This window comes from Falco cherrug, chromosome 5 (genome assembly GCF_023634085.1).
Source record: "Falco cherrug isolate bFalChe1 chromosome 5, bFalChe1.pri, whole genome shotgun sequence".
Taxonomy (NCBI): Eukaryota; Metazoa; Chordata; class Aves; order Falconiformes; family Falconidae; genus Falco; species Falco cherrug.
In genome coordinates, this window is record NC_073701.1 from 1,636,538 (window position 1) to 1,654,518 (window position 17,981).

At 40.9% G+C, this 17,981-nt stretch overlaps 1 protein-coding gene across 3 annotated transcripts in view; it reads left to right on the forward strand.

Moving 5' to 3' along the window:
• MAN1A2 (mannosidase alpha class 1A member 2) overlaps nucleotides 1-17,589 on the forward strand; it is a 148,734-nt gene extending 131,145 nt beyond the window's left edge. Inside the window, exons 11-14 of one of the 3 annotated variants that reach the window (XR_008732358.1) lie at nucleotides 635-807; nucleotides 8,941-9,056; nucleotides 12,903-13,418; nucleotides 16,191-17,589. Coding sequence is in view for 2 of the 3 variants with exons in the window: in XM_055711042.1 (XP_055567017.1) it covers nucleotides 635-807; nucleotides 8,941-9,056; nucleotides 12,903-13,035 (422 nt within the window). In the remaining variant the exon portion in view is untranslated. Of the gene's footprint in view, nucleotides 1-634; nucleotides 808-8,940; nucleotides 9,057-12,902; nucleotides 15,276-16,190 lie in introns of those variants that run through there. The other 2 variants (XM_055711043.1, XM_055711042.1) reach the window with 2 other exon arrangements.
• Nucleotides 17,590-17,981: the final 392 nt, after the last annotated feature.

Below are 17,981 nucleotides of genomic sequence, written 5' to 3' on the forward strand. Positions count from 1 at the left end.
CGAGCTGCTGGCACAGGGCCATTACAGATTCCTTTAAGGGCTGAAATAGTGAATCTCTTAGTTCAGAGATTTATTTTCAGGTGTGGCTGAGTTTTTGTTGCCTGGTGGTAAACTCATTACTGGAGGATCACTTTCTGAAGCACAGCAGTTACTGTGGTCTGACAGCACTTCCCTAAACCAAGAGAGTTTGGATAAAGATGTGGGTTATTTGAGATGGTGGTAACTGATTGTATTCTAAAATCTTTTCTTGCTGTGCTGGGTGGGATCAAAGGACATCAGAACCTTTCCTGACCCTTCTTATTTTTCTTTTGCTTGCAAAGAACGGTCACTTTAATTTTGTCCTATAATTGAATGTGTTAATGTGTTTATATTCTTAGTGTTTCATTAGTTTTCAAGAGGATTACTGTATTCCTGTCAAGATAGGTAGTTTTCCCACAGGAATTAGATAAATTATTCATTAAAAAAATTATAGGCCTCAACAATAGGAAATATTTATGAGACTGCTTAAAGACAAGCTAGTTCCTGTTGTTCTCTAATGCTTGGGTTATAGCAATCTCCTATCCACCCTTCCTGCAAAGGTTGGTAAGGAATAATTTTTTTCTTTCTTTTTTATTTTCCCCTTTTTTCTCTGCAGCATTAAAGCTGGGTCCAGAAGCATTCAAATTTGATGGTGGTGTAGAGGCGGTGGCAGTGCGGCAGAACGAGAAGTATTACATCCTAAGGCCAGAGGTGATTGAGACCTACTGGTATATGTGGAGATTCACCCATGATCCCAAGTACAGGCAGTGGGGCTGGGAGGCAACGCAGGTAACTGTATTCATTATCTGTCAGTAATCTAATTCTATGTATTTTTCCTTTTGTAGCCACTTTAATCTCATGGTACTGAAACACTTCAGATGGTAAATGATTTTTCAGGAGTTCCTGTAAACCAGGGTACATACGGGGTGCGCGCAGTTATTCCTGTTTTGCAAGTGCTGAACCAGATGCACAGATGAGAATTGTGTTCAGCATTATACAGCTGATGAGTTTTAGGCGTGGAAATAGAATCCACTGGTCATGATTCCTACAGTTATCAGTAGTCCACAGCCCCCAGGAGAGATAATTTATCTTGGGAGATGAAGGTGTTTTATAAATAACTGTTAAGCATGTGTTTGTACTCAGTTTAGATTAATTGACAAAGCTATTCTTACAGTTTCTTCTTGGTTGGCTATTAAAACACAACTGGTAGAACAACTGTTCTCAGATGGTTTGTAGACTAGATGTCATGTACATACGTATATATGGGCTGGTGTCATGGCTTTTTCTTTTCTTAGCTATCTGATTGGAAGGAAAAAAATTGCCAGTCGGTTTAGATGTACTGAATTATAACAAAAAATTACAGCATCACAAGTAGTAGGTTGTAAAAGAAAGTCAGAAGTGGCACATATGGCAGAACTTAAAAATTGTTGGTAAGGTATTGTAGATTGTTGCCTTTTTTTTTTTTTTTTTGTAGCTCCTTTCCTGGGTTTAAATCTAGTTGTTGAATGTTTTAGTCAAATTCGTGAGTGTGAAAATGCTTCTGAGTCTTTCTCATTGGAAATACTTGTACGGGTTCGCAGAAGCCACGTGTTGTAGGACTGGGATATACCGTTCTGTGCCCATGGCCTGCCTTCATTCATCCTCTGTACACAGATGGATAACTCCTTTATCTGGTGGTCGTACATTGTGGGCTATGAGTAACTAGGCTTCATTCTCACACGGCAATATAAAATTATAATTGTAAAAATTACTTGTAATCCCCAAAAGACTTCGGTTTTTAAGTGCTTCCTAGGGCTGAACTTCTTGTCTTTTTTGGTCTCATGTTTCTCACTGCTCCCACCTGCTGGGCTGTACTGGGCTTTGGTCATTTGCTGGCCGAGCAGTTTTCAGGTCGTCTTCAAAAACTGCGGATTCCCACAGCTTGTCCACTTCCCAGCTTACAGCTACAGCAGTCTTTGGAAACACAGCTTAAAGCTAGTTTCAGAGATGAGAATAAACATTAAAGATAATGAGACACTAATGCAATATTTTGACTACAGCCAAAGGAGATGAGGGAAGAGCAAAGGAAGAGATGAACCAAGAGCCTGGAAAAACTTTATTCTGCAGGTGAAAACAAGTTTTGCTCCAGAGACAGGAGACCCAGAAAAAGTACTTGGAGGAAGAGATCTATTGAGAAGCCTGTATTCATCAGGTGGAAGATAGTTAAGGCAGCTTCAAAATGTTTAGCTGAGCTGATCCCTATCCTGCCCTCAGCACAGTTACAATCACATAGAACAGTCCAGGTATTTTAAGAATGTGTCATAGTCTTGGTTAGGTTTTGCCTTGTAGACTGTTTTGTTAAAACCAACATGATGTTATTCTGGAGAGAGGTTCTGTATTTGTCACGTTCTCTAAAACATTAAACATTGAGTCACATCACCCCTCCTGCTCAAACCATGCATGTTTCTAGTGTGACAAAGAAATGGATTCAGTAACCTCCTCCTTGCCAGTGTGCATACTACAGATGCTTTCTGATCTAACACCAGCTCCTGTCAGAAGCTATGGCCGGATGATCCAAGCTGAGACTGGGTCCTTTCTACTAGGTTAAAGAATTTACAGATGTACATTTTTTCAGCCCAGGAGCTGTCTTTTAAGCGCACTGCAAAGCATGTCTTTGAATTGAGTTTTGTTTGGTTTTCTCTATTTGCCTTCATATCTTGGTCTCCATTAATGCTTTCACCTGCCTCCTCCCCTGCCTCCAGTTTCCGCGGCGTGCAGGGCAGGATTTTATTTTATACTTCTGTTAACCTGCATCAAAGTTGTCAGTCAAGCAGCCCGTGTACTTTAACTGCCTCTGTCCTTACAGAGTGCCTTTTTTTGCTTGCTTCCTCAACAAAAAGTTTCTTTATCCAACATAGCTGTAAAATATTCTTTAACTCTTCATAAATGGTTTTGCATACAACTCCCTCCCACAGTTCCAGATTTTCTTACTCTACCAGCTAATTAACTAACTACTAACTCAGCAGCTTGGGAAGGTTTTCTGTTCCCCAGGGCTTTCTATTCCCTGCATATAGATAATAAATTCTTGTGTTTACTCCTCACACCTACACTCTACTTTTCCTTCTTCCCTACCACACCCAGCTCTTGTTGAGTTTATTCCTCCATTTATAAATAATCTGGTATGACACACAGAGCTGTCGGCTTGCTGCTGTTGTACAACACTGTCTGCATTAACTTCCCTTTTGCCTTTCAACCACTGAAGCATACTTTGAAATCTGTATTGTAGACGTCTCGTGGTGAATGATATTTTCTTCATCAGAAGTCTAGTAGCTCTTTTAAACTTTTGGGAAAACAGAGTGGTTTGGTTTTTTTCTGAGTTCTAAATGGTCTTCATTTTCTACATTGAACCTGTGTAGCCTGGTGTCTGAGGACTGAGTTCTTGGTGGTCTCCCTTGTTTGCTTCTTTGAGTGGATTACATTCCTACCTGAATGGATTTGGGTCAGTTCACTGATGCATTAGAGATCTGCTGCTGTCATTTTGACACTTCAGGGGTGACCCAGGATACACTGCAGAACCACCTGGCTTTTAAGTATACTGCATTACTTAAGTTTCTTTAGCACTTCCAGCCCAGACCTCTCCCTTTTATCAATGAGTATTTGCACAGAGGGCTAAATTGTGTGCATGTGCAGATCTATGTACTGTATTTTCTTAGTTAGTAGCTTCTTTTTGGCTTTATTATCTAGATTTTTGGACAAAAATTGGGCATTTTAGTGCAGGGGATGTGCTTTGACCAAGGCCCATTTTGTCACATCTTTCCAAATCCAGCGTCTGTGGGGGGAAAAAAAACAGGTAGTTGAATCTTATATTGCCTCAGCAATCATAAATCCCTGTGACAAGGGGTCTCTCTTGCCCAGTAAGAAAAGGCTAATTCTCCCTAATACTATACTTAGCACTAGAGACAACAGCCATCTCAATTGTATTAGGCCAGCCAAATTGGATGATGGTAAGCTGGGGGGCTGGCTGAAGTATTACAGAAATACGTGTGCAAGATATTCAGGGTAAATACAGAAAATAACTAAAATCCTTTTTAGGCTAATTATTTGAAAGCAATAAGAGCCACCACTTCACAGTAGGCATGTAAAGCCAATTACTAATCTGAGTGAATGAAGGGTTCAGATATTTGTTGGGGACTTGCATATCTGACTAAGCAGGATTGCACCATCGAGGCTGCAAGTACATTCAGAGTTTCTACTTAACAGTAAAAATGATATACGATACCTTGAGTTTGGGCTAACTTCAGGCAAATTGAGGATTGATGGTAAGATGGAGTGGAAAGATCTATAGCTCTCTGCTTAGTGAAGTGGAGTAGACAGAAAAGAGCCAGGCAAAAGTTGGAGGTTAAAGAAACATGGGTTCACAGTTGAGGGCTTGGTAGCTGTGAGTACCATGTCTGGTGAAGAAACTGGCACAGTTTCTATGAGCATGTTGTTGGCATCATCAAGGAGAGTCACACTTGCAACCACAAGAACAACCTCAGAGGAACTGAGGGAGCTGGGGTTCAATCTAGAGGCACTTCTGATATTATTTCCAAAGAACTTGGAGCAACAATGGCCTCCCTGTATGTCACAGGCCCTGAAATTTCACTTTGTGCCATTTTTGACACACATGCATTTGGCAAGAGTACACTGTTGCATATTCTTCTGTTCTATTCTTGATTTGAATAAAGGGACTTCTTTTGGTAGTTTGTTCCGTTATTTAATTACTTGTGCTGTTAAAAATACGTGCTTTATTTCCCATTTGAGTTGGTCTAGTTTCAGCTGTCAATCACTGGATTTTCCTATGACTTCCCCTACCATATTAAAATGTCTTTTATTCCCCCATGTTTTCTTTTCAAAGAGCTTTTATAGATTGTAATAAGCTTACTAACGAGTCTACTTAAGATTCTAAACAAATTGTGTTATCTTACTGTCAAGCATTTTCTCCAAATGTCTGCACCCACATCAGTTCATCGTTCTTTTTTAAAAATTAATTCTAGAATTCCGTACTCCAATTTTGACTTTACCCACAGCCCTGTGCAAAAGTATAATTATATCCCTGCTGCTGTTTACTGTCCCTGTGCGTGCACCTGCCACAATAGCCTAGCAGGAACTCCTCCTGAATTGTCTCATGTGGCCATTGAATTCTTTGAAGTGTCTCTGCTTCCCTGGCTAATCTGGTTCTGCAGTTACACAGCCTTTATGTCTAGATTTAGGATTATGTGCCTGGTTATATGAAACTCGCTTTGTTTGGGGCCCCGTTACTGCCAGATTACGCTGTGCTGTTATTTATCTCTGTCATTTTTGCCAGCAGCGGCATTGTGGTGATTGCTAAAACTTCAGACCGCTCCTTGTGGATCTCTGAGAGGCAGTTCTATTTGGTGATGATTTTACATTGCCAGTTCGTTCTTAGAGCACTGTGAATCAGTTTTAAATTAAGACAGCGATATTAGTATGGTGTAGAGCTGCTTTGTCTTATCATAACATCCTATGGTACCATGAATTGCTTTAGAAATTTTTAAGTTTATTACAGCTCTGCAGTTACCTTTCTTTGTCAATTTGTAGACCTCAAACAATGAAATCAAGCTTGGGAGCAAGATAGTTTTCTATAAAACCGTGCTGATTGGTGTCAATTATCCTCTTATATTCTATATTTTTACATGTGTTTCCATAGTTGTTTGAAGCTAACGTCAGGTATGTCGTCCTAAAATTATGCAGCCTGCCGATGCTTCATAATAGTAGCATTGCCTTGATACCCTTCCAGTCATCTAGGACTTCCAGGGTGCAACAAATTTAGCATCACTTTATCAAGGATACTGGTCTCCAGCTCTTGAGTGAAAGAGCATCCAGGTGGCAAATCAGATGCCTCTACAGCAAGTACTCTGCGATCTGTGTGAAGGCAGAGCACTGCAAATGTCAAGTGCCTTTTAAGCAGCTTGTCTATGGCACCAAACTTTGCAGCCAGTGTCCTGAAGTTCTGTGCACCTCTCAATCAAGGACCGTTCATTTATCCATTTTTGGATGAATAGCTGTATAGCAACCTTTCAGAGGAATTTTTCCTCTGTTGTTTATTACTGCCTGTAGTGTCTAGATCTCTGATCAACTAGGATAAATCCTCTGCCTATCCTGAACTCCAATCTAGCCAGCGTCTGGTTCCCCAAGGGGAGATTTCCGAAGATATAAAACTACTTGGTAATTTCAAAGGGGGGAAAGAAAAATCGATATAAATCACAATTTTTTCTTTCTTCAGGCTTCTAGACCTGCTATAGCTGCACCAGTGTTGCACTTAGTTATCCAAGCATGAGAGCCCTACAGCACAGACCAGGATCTCAGTGATACCTGTTATCTGCAGTCTCCAAAATAAACGAGTTGTGTCTCTTACGATGACTTGGGGATTTAATTCTTCAGGGGGAAGGAGACAGTGTCCTCACAGTGATACCATTTGTTCCTTCTTTCCATTTTGCCACAATCACTAGCAAGGTTTTCCTGTCCAAGCTATGGCACACAATGTCAGCATGGCTGAATCATTGACCAGAGGAACACCTGCAAGGTCAGGCTCTGCATGCTAGAAATTCTGGCAGAATTGTAACTGTTGGCGCTTCCCCCCCACATCTTGCCGTACTCCAGAGCAGAGAAAAGGTCGTGCTCCGCAGTACTATATAAAAGGGATGGTGGCAAGAGGAGGCACTTCATTGCCTGCCTAGAAAGCCAAGGTGCTTTGGTTCTTGTTGACTGACACACCACCTGCCTAGTAGCTGTAGGACTTGTGGGGAGGAACATGCAGATGGTTCCATAAACAGCATATGCATCATTTCTTCAGAAGTCAGCCAAACAATTTTTTCTTTTCCCATTTTGGTTTGGGGGTTTTTTGGCTGCCATGTGATAGCTAGCATCACTTGTGGTGTGCAAGAGCATGCAGACAGATGGTCACGTATGTGATGCTGTTGGGCTAGATGTGTCACATACACCTCTCTCTCCAGACTGTAGAGAAAATATGGTCAACCCAAATCCCAGCATGTAAATAGTCTTGGTGTAGCCCTGGCCTGCACCAGTAACCAGATCGGAGTAGAATTCATGCAGACTCCTTCTCCTTTTAGGCTCAAGTCCTGACAAAAAAAAAAAAAAGGGAGTTTCCATCCAAACTTGAAGAAAGCTTTCCTTGACATAAGGAATTAGAGAATTAGATTTTGCCAAGAAAGACTGTACCTTTCCTGCAAAAGCTCAGGCTCTAGAGCCACAGCCATTCCAGTAACATCTTTTTGCCAGTCTCTCCTCTCACTCTTTAAAAATCTTGGCCTTTAGAAATTTAAAAGAACTTTGTACAGTCTGGATTATTCTTTGGTCCATGAACAGCCTCACATTTCCACAGGGTAAGAGTGATACTCAGAGGAGGTTAGCTGTAGTACCTGATGTGCTGTGACTTACTGCCCTAGGTACCTTGCTCATTGCCTTTTCACTTTTCCTCCTGATTTCAATGATGGCATCTACAAGCATTCTTCATACATGTGTCCAGTGGAAAATTCTCCTTTGTGTCTCGATATTTCTAGTATCCAAAGGCTTATAGTAAGGACCTTGGAGAGTTAATTTTTGTTTGATTTGTTTTCTTGGCAAAGAGGGACATCATTCAAAACTTAATTGCCCCCTGCCTTGACTCCCCTCAGCTTCTGTTGGGTATAACTAGCAAAAATCAGAATTAACAAAAATCTGGGCCTAAAGCACCATGCAGAGGGAAACTTCACACAGGCTAACAGGCCGAGTTGTAGATCACCGAACTCGGGGAGCTGCCTACCTTCGGTGGCTGGTAATGACAGACATCCTGAACCAAACATTTTCCTTCATCGCTGCACCTTTTCTGCCCCTGCATTAATCTTTTGAAATAGTTGGTGTCTACTGAGGAAGCACTGCCAAAGCAGCAGGGAAGCACAAATAACCTCTGAATCGTTTCAGAGTCCTTTTTTGGGGCCTGGTTTTAATGGCTGATATCCTTGTGTGCTGCAAGGTGGTGCATGTGAGTGGAATAATGAAAGCGTAGGCGAGAGGCGCTCTGAGCTACTAACACGTTCTTTCCAGTCTCCTCCTCTTCTATTGTGCTTTTTGCAGTACTGTGTTGGAGCTGACTAGCTGGGTGATTTGTGAATCACGGATCCATTGGCCCCTTTCTGCATGGAATGTTTATGGATTTAAACTTCATGCTTTAAAGATAAAGAGCTCTTCTGCAGCCCAGCACACAAGCTGACTTGAGTTTCAACTGTGTAAAGGGAAAACAAAGAGCAGCACATGTAGGAGATGGAAATGTGGGGAGAAAGCAGCAGCTGGAAGAGTTCATAAGGTGAATTCAACAGTCCCTAAAGATGAGTACAGTATTTTATTCCTACTTTCAGTAAGTCCCTATGACTTGCTACTAGTGGCAGAGTTCCTATAACTCTTCAAACTCTTCCAGCTGCGAAATCCAGGGGCATTGGTCATCTTCCTGTGCACCTCAGCACATGTTGCATTGATTAACTGATGGATGTTCTACTCTGTGTTACCTATGAGGAGCTGTACCAGCTCAGAGCAAAAGTCTGCTGAGTCCATGTCCTGTCATTAATATCAGTCAACAGTAAATACCTAGGAAAGAAAGTATTCTTCCCCAGAATACTTTCTTAGCACCTGGCAGTTTGCCAGATGTGCTGTCATTAGTAGCCTTGGAGGGATGATTTTACTTCTGTATGTGTCCAGTCCCTTTTTTTTTTATTTTGGTCAGCATAAACTGTTAATATCCACAGCGTCCTGTGACAAGGAGATTCACAACAGAATAATGGATCGTGGAAAGAACTACCTCCTTTGTTGATCAAGCCTGATCCTTTAATGTTTCCAAATTTTGTTTTACAATTAAATTCTCCTTTTCTTTTTCCTTCCTCCTTGCAGGCAATTGACAAGTATTGCCGAGTCAGTGGTGGGTTTTCTGGTGTCAAGGACGTCTATTCCTCATCTCCTACATATGATGACGTACAGCAGAGCTTTTTCCTTGCTGAAACTTTGAAGTAAGTGCTCTTCAGTCTTGCATCTTCCTGTAAAAGCTGGCATCTAAGTTCTAGAAGAGTGCGGTGGGTCAACAAATAATCTTGTCTTGTCAGCATGGGTTTTTGCTTTGGGCTTGCTTTTGTTCCCAGGTTTATGGTCCTGGATCAGTCTGTTTTACAAGCAGAAGAGACAAGTGGAATTTCCCATAGAAGAAGCTTGTGCTGAGAGAGCTTTAGTTTTTAAGATTTCTCTTTGATTTCTGACATCACAGCAGAGAAGAGGTTATCTTTTTTTAAGAAATTCCCTTTGCAAAAGACACTTTTTTTTAGTTGGATAAACTTGACCTGTCTTATACAAGTAGTTGCTACGCTCTGATGTTGTACGACCTGTTTCTCCTGTGTCACTGTAAGGGAGTAAATGCATGGAACAAAAGCCCTTCATGCCCTTGGATGATTTTTCTGTATTTATCCCACAACATGTTTTTCTAGAATGCTTTTTGGCATAAGCAAGAATATCAGGCATATTTTAAAATCTGTTACATAAATATTTTTAATTCAGTCAGATCAGTAGGACACCTGTAGTCCACCCTGCAGAAGCTAATCCACTCTGTTGTGTGTTTGGTTCAAGGTAAAATGTTCAGAGTCATTGGTCTCTCACCATGTTTCTTTTCTAATTAATAACAAAAAATGCTATACTAGAATACGCTATAACATCTGACTTGTGGAGATGATGCATACAATAAGAAAAACTAGTATAAAGATAGGAATATGTTATGGGGATTTTATTAAGAGACACATTTTTAAAACTGAGCTAGCTATGTCATGGCTACTCATCTTTTTCATCATTGACACAAACCAGCTATCAAGAGCACTGTTTTGTCACATGGTTGTCATCGCTCTGAGGTGTTTTGCCCATGAAGCAATGTCCTAACATGTGGCAATTTTCTTAATACTCAAGTTACATCAGCAAGTTTGGTAATACAGCTCTGGCATTGAAATTTCCCAAGATTCCTGTATTGGTTACCTCCCTGAAATCTTGTGAATTGTCTACTTTTGTAAGAAAAGTGTCTGAATTGGCTTATATTCCTTATGTCCCACCCACCCACCCACCCACCCACCTTTTTTTTTTTTTTTTTTTCCTCCTGCATAACAGTTTGGAGAATGTTTTAGTTTGTTAAATTCATAGGCAGGTGCCACTGCTGGGAGTGTGAATGCGGCCAGAACTGCTATTAGGAGACACAGTTGTTGCCTCTGCTTACATACCTATACCACTTTCTGCCAACGTGTGATGGAAGGGATGATACATACGTTGTTGCACAAACGTGTTAGCAAGGAAGGCTCAGTAAGGTGCCCTTTCTGTCTTTACAAACCGGTGATATGACAAAAAAACCTGTTGTAATCATTTGGCAGTCTAGCATGTCACGCAGGCTTTGCACAATAAACAGGGTTTCTGTACAGTATCAGCAATATCAAATTTTCAGGTCTTAATGGTAGCTGATGTATGTGAACATTAATTTTGGGTATTGGGAGATCAGAATGCAGCAGGGAGAAAGCAGGTCCTGAAAGTGGCAATGCCGGTGCCTACTTCAAGCACCACAATGTTTCACTGGCAAGAAGGGACTCTGGGTTCATCACATGTAAGAGGAAAATCTGGCTACTCTATCCTTCTGCTGGCTCTGTACCAAATTCCTCTACGTAGTCACAATACTTCTTTTCCCCAGGTTATCGTTATAAAACAGAAAGTCACCCACTGCCGCCTCTGTTGTTCTCAGGATCTGGAGACTAAAAGCTATACTCCCAAAAAGAGAGGCTGCAGTTTCAAACAGGTCCAGTCAGAGAAGCAATACCTCCCCAGGAACTGATCTTAAACAATGGATCTGCCTATAAAAGCCGAATTAGAGAAGGAACTCTGTAGTGGCAAGGCTGACCTTTGAAGTATCACCAGAATTCTGTCTGCATCTTAAATAATCAGAAGGAAATCTGAAAATTCACTGATGCATCACTCAGTAATGGGATGTGCTACAGTGCAAGCATTGCAAAAGAAGCTGGTTCTAGGAAGGAACACAGAAAACTTTATTGGCTTTTAGTTAGGATCATTTCCCGCTTGTGGGACAAAGTGAAGTTGTATCGGAGAGCTGGATATTAGATTTTTGACATTGATGCAGTTGGCATAGCCAAACCAGAAACTGGTATCACTTCAAGATAAAATGGAGAACATAAGGTCAGGATAGCTCAAATGGCTATGAAAATAAAGACAGGGTATGATGCCATGAGGAAAATGAAGATATCCCTCAGAAGAGGGACATAAAATGTGTGTTATGGAATGTTTGCTGTGACCTTTTCTGGTGGTGTTAACAGCTTCTGCATCTTTGTTCCTCTCAAATTCAAAGTTGATACCTCTCCCAAACATTCATTGTTGCTGTTCAGATACTTTGGCTTATCAAAGATACTTGGCAAGTTGTGAGAGTTTGGGCAGTATGAGTGGCAGGGAGGTAGCTGTTGAGTGGGAAGGAGCAAGGCCTAGAAATAGGTAGCTTAAGTTATTCCAGGGAAGAGCATTAATCAAATTAGGAAGGTGAGTTTGAGTAAGATGAAACATTGCTGCTGTGGTGAAAAAGAGTTTGGAGAGCTGCAGAGGGAGAACGCAAGGTAGGAGTACAGAGGAAAGGAAAGGCATGACTCTGAAGATGAATGAAAACCAGAGAAAGACACCTAGACATGTGGAACAAAATCATCTCATCACAAAATGTTTATCTGTAAACAGTTAATTGGTGAGAAAGGAAAGAAGAGGTAGAGCTTCACTGACTGGATTGTGCTGTGGACGCAGCTGGCAAATGAAGGCCATGGGAGAAGCATCAGGCAGTGACACACAGCTGTGGGCAGTAGACGCTACCAGCATCTGACTGAGGGAGAGGGAAGTGACAGCAGCCTCAGCAGAGTGACTGCAGAACAACATGTGTGCACATTGTGGATGTGACAGAGCCCACTAGTGGGAAAAACACCCCATCCTTGTCACATGCTGCAAGACCTATTATTTTGTGGATGGCAGGAAAGCAAGCTGTAGCAGGAGCTTAGAGGTCCTCTACACCCATGGTGTTATGCTTGCACAGTCAGGTTTTCTGGAACAAGGGAAATGTCTTTAGAATTTTAGCAATTGAGTTTGGAAGCCTTGACGAATATCCCTACCACCAGTATCTCCTACAAAGTACGGCACAGCCGCAGTCGAAAGTGTGTATTAAGAAGAACCAATACGCATCTTCCACCTATGTCCAGAAACCTTAACTTTGTTAAACACTGCATTTGCTCTGCCTTGCTTTCTGATGTACAACACTTACGAATCCCCTCTGCACGATATATTGGCTCATTTCATCCCACCAGAAGCTGAACCAGCTTCCAGGACAGTGGTAACAAGTCAAATATCTGGCATGTCTTAGTGGCTTCTCTTGTGCTTCCTTGAAATCTTTGATGTAGGTGAAAGAGGATTAGTAATCTCCAAGTGGGTTTACTCTATTAAGAAGAAATTTTTGCTGTCTTCTCTGCTCCCCTGTCCCCCAAATCCTGGTGCTTGGGGTCTTGATGTTTGTTTTACATTGCAAGTCTTTGAAAGGAGTCTTGAAAAACAACTTATTTGGAAAGATTAAAATGCTGTCTTCATAACCTTTCATTGAAGGGCTTGATCATGATAAAAATGACTCTTCAGATCACTCTAACAGGGAAGGTTGTGTGGGTGCTATACAAACATTGAAAGCAAGTAACTTGGTTATAGCTTTAGCTGCTGACTGGTGGGGCCTGAAGCTGCTGTGTTGCCCCAGCCTCTGTTGCTCTGCTTTAATACCCACCATTTTTCCTCTTTGTCTTGATACCTAGGTATTTGTATCTGCTTTTCTCCAACGATGACCTTCTACCACTAGACAACTGGGTTTTTAACACAGAAGCTCATCCTCTGCCTGTTTTACATTTAGCCAACACCACACTGTCAGGAAATCCTGCATATCGATAAAAACAGCTCTTTGAAGAGGATAAGAGACTGTTTTCAGCTCTGTTTTGTTTACATGGACCACTTGAGACTTTAAGCAGGAGAGGAGACAGACGCTTGATAAAACTAGACCTCTGAGGAAAGCAAGTACTGGCGTGAGAAATGAAGCACTTCAGCATATAGATAAGTTAAAAGTTCTGTTTTACACATGACCAAAACACATTAGTGTGGTATTTGCAGGACAGAAACTTCATGTGCTTTGAACCCTAGCAAGACATGGAAGCTACTGTTTAATATAAATGCAGCAGCGTAAGGAAGAAGAGGCTTTCCCATTCAGGGAGAGGAACTTGCGGCTGCTGCTGTTTGCTGTTGAAAGGAACAACACACCAGTCACATCTTCAGATCGGGTGGGTTCCAAATACCTACATTTTATTTTTCTTTTCCTTTGTTTGATGATGGCATGAACAAAGCAACAACAAAAAGCAACATCACTGCACCAGCAGCATCAGGATTTGAATATTTTTTTTCTGTACCTGTCTGAATTTTCTAAGGAGGATCTGTTTGTCCGGATTGGCAGCCATTCTCAGGGCCTCTAAGCTATTAAAGCTAAACTCTAAAAACTATTTCCCTCCTCATTTTCCCTTTTCAAATAATGCTTTTATAATAAGAAAGATCTGTGGTGTATGCTTACATCCAAAAAAACAGTTAGTAAGCATTTGGTTTGTAGTTCACTGTCAGCAATGTGGGCTTAGTTCATTTGGCAAGTACAGTCACAGAGTCTGGAGCATATCATGGGTAGGAAGGAGGCTAAGTTTCCCTTCCTCAGAAATCCTGTCATATCGGAAAAAATCTTTCTTATTAGTCCTGGTTCTTAAAGCTAAATAAACACAGATGACAACATGAGAAAAACATGAGATTTGTATAGGAGGTTACGTTATATGGTACTTAAAAATGCTCCCTGTGAGCTAAGCAGCAGGAGTTTGTTGCTTTATGTTTTTCCACACCATCTGGATTTTTCCCAAAAGTTACAATTTCATTCTCTGGGTACTATTCACAGAACCTTTTCTGCAGGTGTGTGTATGACAGAAGCCCCAAACTGCCTTTGAATTAGTTTACAAAACTCCCTTTTCTTCTGGGTGCTCCAGTACAAAGCCAACATGATCATCTTTGAAAAAAACGTAACATCTCTTACGTACGAGTGCGAAAAGACATGGTCTCTTCTTCCCTTGGTTTATGAGAAATTAAATGCTACCTGCATGTGTTTTTTTTCAAGTACTCCTGGGCTTGGCAGAACAATATCACTTAAGTGGAGTCTGCTTCAGTCTTCACTTAATAGCTAAAAGAAGTTTTGTCTTTTCAGGTATATCTCAATCTCTTTGTTTTACTGTTGCTCTAGAATCCTTACAGCTCAAATTATTCCTTTTATTCCCCTTCATAGCTCTCAAATTCTCTTACCATGGTGGCTGGCCCCTTTGCTGAAAAAGAGCTGTGAGGTGCACCCTTCCTCCCTAATTAGTGCACAGGCTGAGTCTCTAAAAAAAATCTTGATTGTGTTTTCATACTGAAGTGAATGGAAGAATTCTTCAGTGAGCTACAGCAGTACAGCATCAGATCTAAAGGGAGTGAGGGCTATTTGTCCCCCTCAAAAAATCTTTTATATGAAGGTTTATATATAAAAGCTTTTCTCTCTATCATATTATAACTGACTCTACGTTATACTAGCATTTCCCCCATAAGATTTTTCTTCACTCATCTTTGACACTTAAACATAGAAATCAGGACATGATCTAAGAAAAAATGCTATCAAACGCTTTTTTCCAGTTACTCTAGTTTAAGAGGAGGAAGACTTAGAGCCTGGAAAAAACTCCCATCTCAAATGTTTTTACCTTAGTACCAGTTACTTAGCTACTGTAATGTGCAGTAGTATCTTAAAAATAATTAGAGAATTATAAAGTAATCAATATAGTGATAATAATGATTCAAGTAATTGTTTATTTAAAATGAGAAGTAGCTTAATAAATTGATTCTTCTTACTGGTCCCACTTTAGTTCATTTTTCTAATTAGTATTCAGTGACTTACTGAAGAGCTAATCATTTTTCATTTTCCAAAGTTCAGACATGTTGCGTTTTCAAATTGAGTTCTTCCCATCCCATGAGAACTGTTACTAGTTTAAAACTGCACTCGATCACCTTGTTCTCCTAAATCTCTCTGGGTACAAAGGAGAAAAATGAAAAGCAGAGACTTCTATTTTCAAAAAGAAAAAGGCATTTGCCACGTCATACACCCATCCCCGTACACCTCCCGATAAATGCAGATGTAGAATGGCTGCCAGTCTGTTCAGAGGAAGGTCAAGGACAGAATTCTGGAGTCCCAGAAACAGCAAGCTTATCATTGCTGCTCTTCCATCGCCCTCTTGTGAATCAAAGAGCGACCCCTCAAATTAACCCCTCCATGAATCCCCATGGGTTAACTCACTGCCACAAGAATGCTTGAATTGAGGACCTAAGCCATTTCATGTTATGGGATGGTGTTTTTCTCAGAGCAGGTGTACAGCACTGCTATTTCTTCTTTGTGTAGACAAGCAGCAGGCACCAAATAAAGGACACTTGTTTCTCGTTTTCCAGTTACCCCAACGGCTGTCAGTTTCTACTCTATCAGTCTTTAAAATACAAACTATCTTTTTGCTCCAGAAGCTACTGATGTGCATAGTCCATCAAAAATAATGCATTTTAAGGACTAATTGCTGTGTCATTTACGAATCTGATCCTGAGATTTCCTAACGCAAGCTGAGTTTGGAGGTAATGGGTTCTGGGTGAGGTGTGTGCATAATAACCAAGCGCCACGGATATTGAACCTTCTGACTGAAGTGACATGCCCTCGGTCTGAGTCCTTCACAGAGAAGTAGGTTCTGATCTGCAGGGTGGCGTTACGTGCAACCCAAAGTTCAGACTGTTTTCCCTCTGGGTACTTAAGGTACAGTAGAATATTGCCATTTTCATTCCGTTGCTGCTGTGTTACATACTTTCATGAAGATAGAGTGTAAATTTAAGCACAAAATGACTTTTTTAGTCCTAGTTGTTTCTGAGTCTTGCACTGTATTCTCTAACAAAACAATCCTCGTTTTCTTTAGGTAGCTGTCCCACTTCACCGATTTATACAATACCCTCTCCTCTTACAGGATGAATTAAAGAACAGAAAATCATGTACGTTTTTGGCACACTGGATTTGGGCAAGAGCCTGGAAATCCCAGAATTGTCTATTTCCTGTTTGCATGCAGTCAAAACAAGGATGTTCAGTTCTTTTCCTAATCCAAGCCTCAAGCTTGCCTGTTGGTCAGGATCTGCTAGCAGTAAATTTTTTTCTAACACTTACAGCTTGACTTTTCAAAGAAGCCAGATTTCTGCAGCTTCCATTGATCACCCCGGAGCTGTGTGCGTCCTGCAGTCAAGAAGTCAACTTCTTAAGCTTTGTCTTCTAAATAAAAACAAAACCCTTGAGTCATATTCTGGGTGTCCTTAAAACTGAATGTTTAAGAAAAGTATGGAAAATAGTAGGTACTCTGGAGTAAAGGGAAGAGCAGGTAATTCCCTGTGCCAGTCTCACCTTTGAGGCTTCTTTAGTTCCCTACTCCAAGTTTGTGGATCATTGTCTTCTGTCTCCTAATCACTGACATGTTCTCACCCAGTATTTTACACGATTTGAATGTTGATTTATCTGGGTTCTGAAAAGTAAAAATAGTTACACTCCCTGTAATACCATCCTTTAAGGTTAAAGGTCTACGCTGTGCTGACCTGCAGCTAAGCAAAGCCCCACTGGGCTGTCTTTTATGACCCTGTCTTCTGCCCCTGAGGAAATGGTATTACAAACCTTCGTAATAAGTCGCTAATGGCATCAACTTTGAAAGGATTAACAATGTCACCTGGCATCCACAGAAAATGGTGATTACTACAACATCTCAGGGTTGTAGTAAACAGGCTTTTAGCAAATTGAGCCTGTTACGTACATTAATAGGTCTAGTCCGTGTTTTTAAGGGGACAAATAAGAAACAGACTTCTTGTTATTAGGGAAAAATGAAAGCAAGCTGTTGATCCCTGATAAGGCATCCCTCTTTCACTCCTTGAATGTTGAGAAACAGTCTTCTGACTCAAGAGTTTAAGTTGCCATACAAAGAGGAAACCCAGGCTCTTTTGCAAGTTATGTGCGTACAACTGTAGCAGAGATGATAAGCACTAGCTGCTTCGGCTGTCACCCCCTTCTAACAAACTGCTCTGTAATTGCCCAGGAAAGTTGGGAGCCACCAAAGTCAAAGGAGACAACCTGACTTGTTACGGTGAATTGTTGCCTTTAATCCTAATCGCTTGGTGGAAGTTGGATTTGCATTCTACCTTTATTCTTGCTTTGTCTAAAACTGACAGATTATTTTTCCTCCAAAAATAATAAAAGGGCAAAAGTCTATCTTCTGATGTGGAAACCTTCTGCCTCTGACCTGGAATCCTGCATATGTACTTTTTACAGATTAAAAATAATATTGTATATAAAAAAAAAAGATTGAATAAAGAATGTCTTTAAGTGAAAAAGGTGTGTTTTGTGTCCTTTGCCTCCAAGAGCAACCTCCTGTAGCATGGGACTGTGAAGCTGATCCTGTGTCATAGGCTTGGTGGTGCTGCAGCTTTTTTCTCCCCTGCAGCTCTGCTCAGGACTTTGCCAACTTAAACGTGCATCAGGACCCCCTGTTGCAAAGTGAAACCCCTGTACCCCTTGCTTGCTTTTAACAGGTCACTGTAGTGCTCAAATTGTTCTCAAGATGTAGCTAAATGTACAACAGTTCGAGGCTGTTTGTGTGCCGTTGTGAAAGCCACCAAATCTCACAAAATTTTGAGATTTCTACCCTTTTGTTAAATTTGCATGAAAGGGGCTAAAAATTTCAAAGATTCCTAGTGATGAAGGTAACGGGGGCAGGCAGACAAGC